This window comes from Terrapene carolina, unplaced genomic scaffold (genome assembly GCF_002925995.2).
Source record: "Terrapene carolina triunguis isolate 2854851 unplaced genomic scaffold, T_m_triunguis-2.0 Scaffold62, whole genome shotgun sequence".
Classification (NCBI taxonomy): Eukaryota; Metazoa; Chordata; order Testudines; family Emydidae; genus Terrapene; species Terrapene triunguis.
In genome coordinates this window covers 56,291,698-56,306,023 of record NW_020664413.1, presented here as the reverse complement: position 1 = coordinate 56,306,023, position 14,326 = coordinate 56,291,698, and the positions used below count along the sequence as shown (strand labels likewise).

The following is a 14,326-nucleotide window of genomic DNA, read 5'->3' as shown; positions in this document are numbered from 1 at the left end:
ATCTAACCAGTGCCGAGTAGAGCAGTACTGTCACCTCCTGTGACTTGCATGTTATGCCTCTGTTAATGCAACCTAAAATTGCTGCTTTTTTTTTTTTTTTTTTTTTTTTTTTTTTTTTTTTTTTTTTTTTTTTGCAACAGCATCATGTTGCTGACTCATGTTGAGCTCCCAGATCCTTCTCAGCAGTGCTGTTGCCAAGCCAGTTATCCCCCATTCTGTATTTGTGCATTTGGTTTTTCTTCCGTAAATTTAGCACTTTACATTTGTCTTTGTTGAATTTCATTTTGTTGTCTGTAGCCCAGTTCTCCAATTTATCAAGATTGGCTGATAGAGCTAAAATTCAAAAGTGTTGGCAACCCCTACCCCGCCTAACTTTTTGTCATGTGCAAATTTGATCAGTATGCTCTCTATTCCTACATCCAGGTTGTTAATAAAGATGTTAAACGACATTGGACCCGAACAGATCCCTGTGGAACCCCACTTGAGACCTCCCTCTAATCTGACATCATTCCATAATAGTTACTCTTTGTTTGCAGTTGTTTAATTGGTTATTACTCCGGGGGGGTTCTGTGCCAAAAAATTCAAAATTCTCCATATTTTATGTGTCAAAATAATGCAATATAATCACACCAGTTTCAATTGTTTTGGTAATTTATTTAAAGTACAATACAGAAAAAAGTCACAATAAGTATTTAGCATTTCCTAAACACATGAAAGTTAAATTACAAACACTTGGTAACTAATAATCTGCATTCCAGTTATAATCCTGGATTCTCATTTAAATTACATTACACATCACCAAACAGGTTTCACACACACACACCCAACCAAAAAAAAAGTTGAATGTCATTTTAAATTGCTCAAACTTTCACACATGACAGCCATACAGTTTTGCTAATCATTGTCTTGGACCTGGCTGGGTACTTTGGGAAGTACTTGGTTCTGATTGTCCTGACGTTTTATAGGCTGCTTGGTAAATGTTTCATTTGCCCTCAGTCTTTTTTTTTTTTTTTTTTTAAGTTCATAGCTGAAACAACTTCCCAGTTTCCCCTCAAATTTTGACAAAAAAAATCTCCTCACACCACAGATCACATGTGGAATTTGACCTATGAACAAGATTTTCTTGAGGACATGAGGGAATGTGGAAACAATTACACTGGTCTACAATTTTTGAGAAGTCGTCTGCTTCAGAGATAAAATGTGCTATTTATTATGTATTTTGATTTCAAATATGACAATTAAAACAACTGATTGGCTACTGTTTCTAAGATATTTAAGTTTTTACATTTTATGTCTATGTATATTGTGTAGATAGTAGAGTTTTAATCATAAATTGTAAACCTAGGTCTTTTCATGTGTTTATGGTTGCTTTACATGATCATATTTCACCTGTCCTGTTTATGTAACACTTTAAAAATCAGCAAAAGGGTTATATAAATAAAATTTATTATGAAACAAAAGGCAAAAAACTATTCTGTACATAGTTTAGTCCTATTAGTGTCTACTCGGCGCTTCTTGGCTTGTCTCTTGTATTCATTAAATGGAGCATCTCTTGTCACTGTCCAGCAATAGTCTGCAAGCATTGATGGGCTCCATTTGTCCTGATAGTGTTTCTCCATTGTTGCAATGTCCTGGTGAAATCGCTCGCCGTGCTCGTCGCTCACTGCTTCGCAGTTCGGTGGAAAAAAATCTAGATGAGTGCAAAAAAGGTATCTTTAGTGACATGTTGCAACCAAGGCTTTTGTATGCCTTGAGGAGGTTTTCCACCAACAACCTGTAGTTGTCTGCCTTGTTGTTTCCGAGAAAATTTATTGCCACTAACTGGAAGGCTTTCCGTGCCGTCTTTTCCTTGCCACGCAGTGCATGGTCAAATGCATCATCTCAAAGAAGTTCACGAATCTGAGGACCAACAAAGACACCTTCCTTTATCTTAGCTTCACTTAACCTTGGAAATTTTCCACAGAGGTACTTGAAAGCTGCTTGTGTTTTGTCAATGGCCTTGACAAAGTTCTTCATCAGACCCAACTTGATGTGTAAGGGTGGTAACAAAATCTTCCTTGATTCAACAAGTGGTGGATGCTGAACACTTTTCCTCCTAGGCTCCAATGACTGTCGGAGTGGCCAATCTTTCTTGGTGTAGTGGGAATCTCTTGCACGACTATCCCATTCGCAGAGAAAACAGCAGTACTTTTGGTATCCAGTCTGCAGACCAAGCAAGAGAGCAACAACCTTCAAATCGCCACAAAGCTGCCACTGATGTTGGTCATAGTTAGTGCACCTCCAAAGTTGTTTCCTGTTGTTATAGGTTTCCTTCATATGGACTGCATGACCAACTGGAATTGATGGCAAAACATTGCCATTATGCAGTAAAACAGCTTTAAGACTCGTCTTCGATGAATCAATGAACAGTCTCCACTCATCTGGATTGTGAACGATGTTGAGGGCTGCCATCACACCATCGATGTTGTTGCAGGCTACAAGATCACCTTCCATGAAGAAGAATGGGACAAGATCCTTTTGACGGTCACGGAACATGGAAAACCTAACATCACCTGCCAGGAGATTCCACTGCTGTAGTCTGGAGCCCAACAGCTCTGCCTTACTCTTGGGTAGTTCCAAATCCCTGACAAGGTCATTCAGTTCACCTTGTGTTAAGAGGTGTGGTTCAGAGGAGGAGGATGGGAGAAAATGTGGGTCCTGTGACATTGATGGTTCAGGACCAGAAGTTTCATCCTCTTCCTCGTCTGACTCAAGTGAGAATGATTCTGGTGCATCAGGAACCGGCAGTCCTTCTCTGTGGGGTACTGGGCGTATAGCTGATGGAATGTTTGGATAATGCACAGTCCACTTTTTCTTCTTTGACACACCTTTCCCAACTGGAGGCACCATGCAGAAGTAACAATTGCTGGTATGATCTGTTGGCTGTCTCCAAATCATTGGCACTGCAAAAGGCATAGATTTCCTTTTCCTGTTCAACCACTGGCGAAGATTTGTTGCACAAGTGTTGCAGCATATGTGTGGGGCCCACCTCTTGTCCTGATCTCCAATTTTGCAGCCAAAATAAAAGTGATAGGCTTTCTTAACCATAGTGGTTATACTGTGCTTTTGTGATGCAAAAGTCACTTCACCACAAACATAGCAGAAGTTATCTGCACTGTTCACACAAGTACGAGGCATCTCTGCTCACTTTGGCTAAACAGAAATGTGTCCCTTCGCAAAATCAAACACTGACAAATAAGAGAGCACGACACCGTATGATTTCTAGAGCTGATATAGGGCAATTTGTTCAGCAGAGTGATGTAAGCTTCGTTATGATTGCATCATCCATGACTTCTAGGAATAACATGATGCAATTCATATCATGTATGACGCAATACCAGCTTCAGATTCCATCATTCATTGTTTTGCCTAAAAAGCAAGTACTGTCCAAACCCAGTCATAGATTTATTCATAGATCCAGTCAAAGATGTATTTTAGACATTTCTGGTTTAAATTGAGATCCCTTCCCTTTATAACTCACTTATCCTCCGTCATTCCCAAGTCAAGGGTCGTAAATACTGACCCAATAGCATATCTTGAAAACTAGAGCCAATCAACAATTTTAAGCATCATTTTCGTTCTCAGTGACCCAGAATTAGTAAAGTTTGACTACATTTATTTCAGAAGCATTTTGGCTGTAGAGCAGTGTTACTGAAGTTTGTTTCAAACGTTATGACTAGCACCTCTCCATAATACTTTTCAGAGCCTATTTTGACAACTCAGTGAGTGAGACTTTTGTAAGAAATAGACTCTCACAAACAACATGAAGGTCCTTAAAAAGCTCACATGTTGTAGATATTGATAAAGGGACATCATAAATGCTTGGTTTCGGAGACTGTTTCCAAAGTTTGGAGCTCATTCGTTTAAGATAAATGAGACACAGTGATGACCTCTAGATGGCACTGTCCCATACATTTACCTAATGCTGGCTCTGTAAATGACAACTGCATGTGTAATCAAGACTAAAAACAAAAGCATAACAATCTGTTTTATAAGCTGTTCTCACAAAAATGGGTATTAAACACAGTGGCTCATTTGCTTCCATATACAAATCAGTTTTCTGTGCTTTTTCCTTCCTGGGGTGATACTTTGTGGGGAACAATCTAACAGTCACATGTTTATGCTCCTATTAACTTGTCTCATTATTGCAGTGTAATAAACAGCATGCACTATGCATGATTACTGTGGAGAGGAGGTAGGAGTACAGACTTTGGTTTATGCAGTCACATGGCAGGGTTACATTATATATGGGCTTATCATTCTAAATGGATTTGTTACTAGCCTCAGGGTTTATCAGTATTCAAAACTAGTAGTTGAATTGGTCTGTTCTTATAACTAACCAGGGCTTTTTAGTCTCCATCATGAGACTAAATTTGTTCCTTTGGCAGCATTTCTGAAGCGATTGGGGCATGACTGGGAAGGGGTCATGGGTCAGAGCTGTGAAAGCCAGTGAAAGCTGTGTTGTTTGCTTGTTTGGCTTTTAAAAGTTTCCGCAGTTTGACGTCTCCCCTCTTTTACTAACTCTTTGGTGTAAGGAAACTCTGCTTAGAGATTTCAAGGCTTTTAGATGTATATTTACCCGTAATATGGCAGTAAAGAAGCTGCGTTCAGCCCAGCTGACTAGAGGGTGCTTGTAGTGGTGTATATTACCTGGAGGAGGGTAGAGTAGTGTATATGAAAGGGATATGCACCCATTGTTAAAGCATAAGTGCAGCCTTGGTGCTCTTGCTGCCTGTATTTCTTGACATGTCTGCATTCTCCGTAATGGGAAAGGCCGTAGGGAGGAGTTGTTTTACAAGAGGTAGTGGCAGATGGTGGCTATGTAGGATTGGGGAAAACGAACACTAAAAGGTGGTGGCAAAAAAATGGAGAAATCAAGTATTTAGTTTTAACTACAAACTGTCACTGTGTACTGAGAATAAAACTAACTCAAACCCTGTGGATTTTCTGTAAGATCACTTGCAAATGGGGAAAACAGATTTATGTCCTCCTTACTGTTTTTACAATTGGTTTATATAAAGAAGGCTTGAAAGGTTTTCTCCTTTTTATTATTTTTAAGTTGGAACAATTAGATCTTGTGTAGCCTGATGGGTGACTAAAGAATTAGTACTGCTGATACCAAGCATTAGTATTGCTGATACCAAGCATGTTATATTCATTTTCTTTTTTTAACACCTATTTATCTATTTGTGTGTGTGGCGGGGGGGGGAATCTTTAAGGATTCAAAACACCCTTCTTTTATTTAAGGTTTGATACTACCCATCTGAGTCATTCAAAAGAACTTCCTACACAGGGAAGACTAGACTTGATAGTCCTAAAATGGAAAATCTTGTGAGGGGAAAAATCTTTCAGGCTGGCTTAAATAATAAAGAAGCCATAAAGGAGCACAAATCCCTTCCCCCCTCCCTTTCTTTGCAATGTACCTTCAACAATTGCTTTAACTTTTTATTAAACATACAAGTGCATTCCAAGAAGCTGGAGAGCAGAAGTCACAGTCATACCAACTTGGACAGTTCTCTCCAGCAACTCCCTCTCCTCCTTAAAGCACTTCTGATTAGCAAACAGGTGCAAAATAAATGAGTTTGCTCCCTGTTTCACCCTAGCCACTTTTACCCAATAGGAGCAAAGCAGGCCCCTGATGTTTCAATAAACTTGTGTTAATGCTTTGTTATCCAAAGCTGAAGTCACTGCTTTAACCATGGCAGCAGTTTTGAAATAGATATCAATAATGTTCAGCTAAAAATCAATACTTTTTGAAAGAAGTGTCACAAATTGCTGTAGTAGCCAACATGTGTTCAGCCTAATATAATTAATTTTTGTTTCAAAGTCAAAATGAAGACTTTTAATTGGACACAAAAAAGTAATTAATGGCAAGAACAAACTAAAGCCTTGGCTATACTTGCGAGTTACAGCACAATAAAACTGCCCAGAGCGCTGTACCTCACTCCCCGTCCACACTGGCAAGGCACGTACAGCGCTGTATCTCCCTGGCTACAGTGCTGCAGGTACTCCACCTCCCCGAGAGGAATAAGAGGTGCAGCGTAGTGGCTACAACTCCCAGTGTCAGTGTGAACGAGGAGTTAACTTGCTGCGTTGTGATAATCCCCTTATCAAGTGGCCACTCTTCTCCTTGTTGTGATGGCTCCAGGAATGCGGAAGTGCAGGTTCAAAGCTCGGTACCAGAGAGAAAAAGCAAACATTTTGCTGTTTGCTTTGAGTGAGTGAATGAGAAGCAGGGAGGGCAGAGGGGTCGGAACTTGCTAGGCAGGGTGCTGACATACTCTCAGCACCCCAAAACCCACTCTCTCCCCCCCACATTCCCTGTCACACTCCACCCCACCCCTCCCTTTTGAAAAGCATGTTGCAGCCACATGAATGCTAGGATAGCTGCCCATAATGCACTGCTCCCAGTGCAGCTGCAAATGTGGCCACGCCAGTGCGCTGGCAGCTGTCAGTGTGGACAGACTGCAGCGCTTTCCCTACTCAGCTGTACGAAGGCGGGTTTAACTCGCAGCGCTGTACAGCTGCAAGTGTAGCCATACCTTAACTCTAACAGTGTTTAGGCCTCTATTAATTATCTTGAACCTATGAGCGCTCCTTGGGAGTTGATAGTTGGGGCCAAGGGGAGAAGTGTTGGCAGTTTCTCTTAGAGCAGTATCGCTCTGCTGACATCTACACATAAAAGGCCCAGTCTTGCGGACCTTGGTGATGTGAGTAGTGCCAATGAGCTGAATGAGACTACTCATAAGTGAAGGTTACAAGATCTGGCCAAAGTTTGGGGAATTTTTTAGGTGCAGGTAAACTGCTTGATGCGAAATCTGTGTGTATTTGGGTATTTCAGGCTCATAGCTGAGTTAAGATCCATTGAGAGTTTGAAGTTGGTGTGCATGTTTTAGATAAAAAATGCCAAACTTCGTACAGCAGAGGAAATGTAGTGGACCGTTTTGAAACATTTGATGAATAACGTTGCTCAGTCAGTGAAAAAACATTTTGTTATCTTAGTCTCTTCCATTAGGTTATAAGTATTGTAGGAGGTCAGCTTGGCTTTTTGTGGTACTGAATGTGCAATTCAGGTGACACTTCTAGCAGTGTTGAGCCTACTCTCAGTTCACAACATTCTCTGGAAAAGAGTTCCACAGGTTGACTGTGCGTTGTGTGAAGAAATACTTCCTTTTGTTTGTGTTAAACCTGCTGCCTATAATTTCATTTGGTGACCCCTAGTTCTTGTGTTATGAGAAGGAGTAAAACACACTTCCTTATTTACTTTGTCCACACCGGTCATGATTTTATAGACCTCAGTCATATCCCCCGCCCCCTTAGTCATCTCTTTACCAAGCTGAAGAGTCCCAATCTTATTAATCTCTCCTCATATGGAAGCTGCTCCATACCTCTAATCATTTGTGTTTCCCTTTTTTGAACCTTTTCCAGTTCCAATATATCTTTTTTGAGATGGGGCGACCCAACAAAATTCATGATGATGATTTATGGAAACAAGTAAAGTAAAGAGGATCAAACTGCATTAATCGAGCAAGCCTTGGGATATCACTTTGCTAATTTTTTAGATTACATATGAGACTAAACTTTTGACCTATTTGCATTATAAATAGATGTATTTTATATTACATCAGTTTTGCTTGATGCATCTTTTTGCTCTATTGTATAATAGCAATTGATAAGTGTTATGGTCTCTAGAGTACAGCTTTTTTAAGAGATCTCGACTCTTAGCTCATTTGCAATCAGAAAAGAAATGGCCATCTTGATGGTCTAATGTAAATAAATTAAGGAATTGCCTCATAACTTGAGTACACAGGAAATCTGAGACTTTCAACATTTTTTAAGTGGCATTTCTGTTGAGTTAATGTAACAGCCGTGTTTTTAAAAATATACCTTTTCAAAATGTTTTAAATTCTCAAACCCTTAATGCAGTCAGCTCACTAAGCAATCAAATCAGTGCTGCAAAAGACCTATTATGGATATCATCTAGTCCAGGGGTTCTCAAACTTCATTGCACTGCAACCCCCTTCTGACATCAAAAATTACGACATGACCTTAGGAGCGGGGGGACCGAAGCCTAAGCCTGCCCAAACTCTGCCGCCCCAGGTGTGTAGGGGGGGTCAAAGCCAAAGCCCAAACTTCACTGGCCTGGACAGGGGGTCCAAAGACTAAACCCAAGGGCTTCAGCCCCAGGCAGGGGGCCTGTAACTTGAGCCCCACCACCCAGGGTGGAAGCCCTCGGGCTTGGGCTTTGGCCCGGGGTGGTGTGGCTCAGGCTTCATCCCTGGGCCCCAGCAAGTCTAAGCCAGGCCTGATGACCCCATTAAAATGGGGTCATGACCCACTTTGGGGTCCCGAGCCACAGTTTGAGAACCGCTGGTCTAGTCCATCCCCTGGCATTTCAGAATGTTCTATAAATCATGTTTTATATATAATGATACTAGGCTTCCTTCTGCAACCTATTTAAATGACAGCCTCCATGAAATAAGATACCAGCACTAATCCCAGCTATGGAAATACTGAAAAGTGATGGGCACTTCTGAAATCTACCTAGAAAATTAACTACTGATGATTTTATTAAGTAAATATCTGCAGTAATAGATAACAACTGGGATTATATTATTATTTTATTTTAAAGCAGCTAATAGCTGTGTCTCTTTTCCTAAAAACAGGAGGGACCACAAGGCAGGTAGATATTGCTGCTGGCAAGTCTGAATCAACCTTAATGGATGAAGGTCCTTTCTTGGTCTGCAGCCAAATTCTACAGCTAGAGGAAATGGCAGACTCCCTTTAGGAAGTTTCTGCATTGTCTATTCTGATCCTGCCAAGTGAGATGTTACTGTTGACAGCAAGTCAAATCTGTGCTAGCTGTGGTAGATAATGGGAGACTTTGAGGAAATCTAAAAAGCATTCTTGAAACTTATCTACAACTTCAAGAAAATTTCAGATTGCTGAAGTTAGCAAAAGAGCTTGGATGCAGAGACCTCGCTTTTTGAGTTAGACTGTATCATCTATCGCTATTTTTGTAAGTTTACATGATAAACTAGCAATCCTGGCTAGAGGACAGCAAAAGCTTGGCTTCCTTAAACTGTTCTGGCAGTTCACCTCAATCTTAAACTGTAACATCACTTCTATTTTAGACCTGGGCTGCTAAGCAGGCACAACCAGTTGTGTGAGATTTTTACAGTGAACCATTATGCGATTTTCCTGTTAGGGCACACACTTGATTTTTTTCCCTTTAAAATAATTTTACTAAAGAGCAGAGTCATACAGCTTTGTGTTTGTTAGAGTGTTGTTTTGATGTATCTAAAGAGATGACTAAGTCCTGTCCTTTAGAAACCATTACTGTACTTGAAAAATAATTTAAACCCCTTTGTCTATGAGGCTGCAGGGAATCTACTTAGCTGAAGCAGCCATGTCTTAGGGCAAAAGAGAATGTCCTACAGCAGCGAACAACCCGGTCATACATTAAATATTTTATTGGAAGGGGAAATGAGTAGACAGCAACAGATGAGAATTGTGAGTTACCAAAACTGAGATTTACTATCTTTATAGAGAATTTTGTTTTTGTTTTGGTTCATTTCATGCTGCTCTTTGCATGTAATATATAAATTACAATCCAACATATTCCATGTCTTTGATTTCTAGATGATGGCTGATCTAAGAGAAACCATCACATGAAGCTTGCACAGTATGTCAGATAAAACTTTTACTGATCTGTACCTCAGATGAAGTATCAAGTGTCAAACCAAGAATATAACCCAGCCAGTAGAAGTGAGTTAAGAAAACCAGAGTAATTAATGCCTAGGTAGCTTGATGGATCTCACTTCAAACCAAAGTTATCCTTCAACCAAAGCAAGAAAGGGATTATGCACAACTTGAACACAGAATGCCATTCCTAAATAACTGAAGCGTGAAGAAACCCTCATGAATATCAACCACGGAGATCCGGAGAGCATCACTGGTAAGTTGGAAGGGCAGCTCCAGTCTCAACTGCAAATTCATGGAGTATTTTGAGTACAACTAGCCTGAAACCCCTGATCTCAGCTTGAAATTGTGTGAAGCAGTTATCCAGTAGTGCACATGAACAAGAATAGTAGATCCTTCATAAACTAAATTAATTCATTCTCCACCCTTCCAAACCATCCATTATTATATTTTTCTCACCACATAAAACTTTTCCCCAGTAGATAAATGTTTGTTCTTATCAGGGATGGAATGAATGAGTGTTGGAGACCCCAAGTGGTTTTTGAAGGAGTGGTGGGAATTGACAGAAAAAGAAAGATGTGGCTTCAAATGTGATAGTTGAAGCTGTAAGAATACTTTATATTTTCAGGTAAAAAGCCTGACCGTAATCCAGGCCACTGCTGCCTCTCCCTTCCCATTCATGGTGAGTGGAGAATTGTGGCCAAGTTCCTTCCTTCCTCTTGGATCTCTTTGCTGTAACTTATTCAGACTCCCCTGAATTCTGTGCCTTTTTTTTCATATTTGTAACCCAGAGGAGGTTGTGCCTCAAAAATGTCAGAGATCATTGATATAACTTTGAGATTTCTAAAGAATGCACGTTGGAATATAAACACAACTCTTCAGCTAACAGCCTGTGGAGTGGTGTCCAATATGTGTCCCTTAAGGAAGACTGTCCCTGAGAAGAAAACTTGTATTTGATTATGGATTGAAAATATGTACCCTCAGTTATGTATGCCCTGTGACCTATAAACTGACATGTTTGAATCAGGCCTGTCACCAGGAAGGAGGGAGTTCACGGGCACTGCCTCCCAGGTCCACCACTGTAACTCCAGGAGAAGTCCTGTTAAGATCTGGGAGTACTCTGAGCTGCTGCTGCTGCTGGCTGCCTGCTGCATTGGAGGGAAGGGAGGAGAGTGTAGTACTAGGTGCTCCATTGCCTGCTTCCCTGCTGGCTGTGGGAGCCCTAGGAGGAGCAGGATAGGAACTTGGTTGGCTGTATCTCAGTCTAGGCCAGTACCTGGCAAAGGATGGCTGCCCTCCTGCACACAGGGCAACCCAGGAGAGGTGAAAAAGAAAAACTGAAAACCAGCAACCAGTTACAGCTCCTTGATTCTCTGCATCAGCTGGGTATGGTCCCCAAAGGACCTTACGCTAGCTAGGTATAGGCAGAGCACAGCATGCCCCAGCCACTTCCCATCCCTTATGCCCAGGAGAGCAGGTGTCAGCTTAATTGGGTCTGACCTCTGGGCAGGGAGACTCTTCAGCAGGCTTCTTGCGTTTCCCCTCCCTTGAACAGTGCAAAGGGACCAGAACAAGACAGAGAATCTGTCCCTATGTCTTGATTGTGTCCCTTTTGAAATACATTTGGCACTCAGGCTGAAAAGCTCTGACACCTCTGAACTAGGTGTACTTGTGCTTTAAATGATGGTATCTAAGTGTAATATACTACTAGGTGCTTTCCTTTCATTTTTCTATTGGTGGAATACAAAGATAGAATTAGAAACTGCCCTCCATTTTGGGGGGTGAGGAGGAGTCACTCCACATGTTCACTCCAATCCATAACATTTCTCATGGTTTTTAAAAAAAAAAAAAAAGCTAAGTTTTTAAATAAATGAAATGTATTCTACCATTAGGGTGTCACAGAAGGGATATGCATCACTAAACTGAGAGAGAAACAGAAAGGCAAGAAAAAAGTGTGGTTAAATTGAAAGGTGCAAGAGGATATTCAAGACAAACAGATTTCCTTCCGAAAAGGGAAATGCAGCCAGAGTAAAGCCTACAGAAGGTAGTACAACCTATAGCAGGTAAAATGAAACATGGAAGTTAGGAGAGCTGTGATGGACTTTGAGAGCTAATAGCCAGACATAAAAACAAATAATAAAACTTAAATATGTCAGAGCCAGGAAGCCTATGAGAATCAGTGAGTCTGCTAGATTCACTAGAAGTAAAGGGATCAATTAAGGAGAATAAGGATATTGCAAATACTAATATTAAAAAATCATGCTACTAGTGCAAATTCATTTGCTGGTCAAAGTGAAATATCCTTGTGTAATCCCTCCTATGTAGAACAATTCTTTTCAAATCTGTGGGTTTTTAAAATAGCAGATTTAATAGTAATGTGCCTGCTTTGGTTTCATGGCACATGTTCATCTTTAGATGTCTGCTCCAATGGGGACCTTCCTGAAGTAGAACTGGTGAACATGCTGGAAGAACAGCTACCACAGTATAAGCTGCGAGCGGACACTCTGTATCCATATGACAACCAAGACTGGCTCCAGGCCCCCTCCCGCTATAGCCATGTCCCCCAAACCATCTCTCCTGTCCTTGCTGAGGAGACCCTCCGTTACATGAGTGAGTATTTCTGGTTATCGTGGAGATCTTTGCATCATGTGAAATGAAGTCATTAAAGTGATTAAAAAGTACTCTCTTACTGAAAGATTCAGAGCATTGTGAACACAGGCAAAACAAAAAGCTCTGTTCACAGGGAAACGTTTGTAATTCACTGTTCCAAGAAGCTAGAGTCTGTGCATAAGCAGTAAAGCAGTGGTCCCCAACCTTTTTGTGGTCAGTAGCACATTCATGTTTTCAGAGGAGTGTGGCGGGCGCCAACAATTTTTCAAGGCTTATTTTGTATTTGTACATTAAATAATATAAAAACATCATATTCATAATATATGAATCCAGAGAGAAGAGAGAAGCCGCAAGGACAGAGAACACTGGCGCCCGCAGCCCCGGAGTACTCTGTCCCCAGCAGGCACGGGGCCGCAGCTTCTCTCCCCTGCTGGGCACTAGGTGGGCCCCGCGCCTGCCGGGAACAGAGAACACCGCACCCGCAGCCTGAGTTCTCTGTCCCCGGCAGGCGCGGGGCCGCGGCTTCTCTCCCCTGCTGGGCACTAGGCGGGCGCACATAAATGCCCCGGCGGGCGCCGCGTTGGGGATCACTGCAGTAAAGGGTCTTGCTGTAATGCTCTGCAAGTCATAGATATAGTCCTGTTTTATTGCAATTGAAGTCATTTGGGCTTCATGGGGAAATTGGGAGCAGAAACGGTATTAGTGCATGTGGTTCCCTAAGTATGATGAAGCGAACCTGGAATATACCAGGTATTGCTCAGTGTCATGCATAATTTGTCCCAGTTATAACTTGTTTTAAAATACCACTTTTGTTTTAAAATATATGGCTATGTAAACACAAGTGGGAAGAGATGAGATAAGAACAACCTAAAACACACTGTTTCTTCTTAATAAAGAAATTTTACTTATTTTTAAAAAACAAAACAAATGCGAACTGTTGTTATAAAGCAATTGGATCAGCCAATATAACTAAAGAGATGCTGTCCAATTAAAACTCATATTTAAGAAAATCTTTACCTGTTATCAGTAACATCTTAAGATTAGGGAAACCTAATTTATTAAAAAGCCAAAAAACAATAATGCTTATTTGCTCTGAGCATTTCTCTCAGATTGGTTAATGAAAACTGATTAGTCAGTTTTACTTTTGCCTGTGGGCAGTTTGACTTTGATTCTTGTGTAATAGCTCTGACCTAAGATATTTTGGGTTGGAATCACTGTAAGGCAACATTTAAATCCAAATCACTGTTTCCATTGAAATTTGAAACAAAACTGTAGTTACAATATTTCTGCTTTAGTTTGTAAAACCTTGTTCTTACCAAAGCTAATTTTTAGCCTAAATCATCTTGATGTGGTGTCCTTTTCAAATTAATGTACACTTTAATGTTCACTATATAAATATATTGTCATGTTCACTGTCAGGAAAAACATTTTTAGAAAACTTTTATTACATAAAACATTTGTAGCCTATAGGATGTTAGGTTGAGAAATAAGTAGAAATTAGGTTTTGGTTAAGTTAGGTTAAGTACTGTATAGAGTATGGGAAATTGAGTTTGTTAGTTTGAGTAAAAGTTAGAGATAAGTTGGAGACAGGAAGATGGGAAATTTTAATTTAGTGAGGAAATGACTCAAGGTTATGTTGTGGCTGTGTTTCTTGTTATAACTGGTTCTAGCAGAGTTTTTAACAAGGGTTTAGAGAATTTTGAATATTTTATTAAAATGCTATCTGAACTGATAGCATGGAAGGATATTGGTGCAGATGTTAATTTAAATTATGTGTAATGTAAAGAGCCAATGAAAAGGTGGTGGAAATTAGAATATAGTTAGGGCCCTACCAAATTCACAACCATGAAATCTGGTCTCCCCCTGTGAAATCTGGTCTTTTGTGTGCTTTTACCCTATACTATATAGATTTCACAGGGGAGACCAGTGTTTCTCAAATGGGGGTCCCGACCCAAAAGGGAGTTGCAGGGGGGTC

General features: G+C 40.6%; 1 protein-coding gene across 2 annotated transcripts in view; it reads left to right on the top strand.

Moving 5' to 3' along the window:
• Positions 1-14,326, top strand: part of TRAK2 (trafficking kinesin protein 2) — a 66,434-nt gene that overhangs the window by 10,059 nt on the left and 42,049 nt on the right. For both annotated transcript variants that reach the window (XM_024200388.2, XM_024200387.2), the window contains exons 2-3: positions 9,682-9,997; positions 12,157-12,351. In XM_024200388.2, the coding sequence (XP_024056156.2) occupies positions 9,961-9,997; positions 12,157-12,351 (232 nt within the window). In that variant the 5' untranslated portion in view covers positions 9,682-9,960. The remainder of the gene's footprint in view (positions 1-9,681; positions 9,998-12,156; positions 12,352-14,326) is intronic.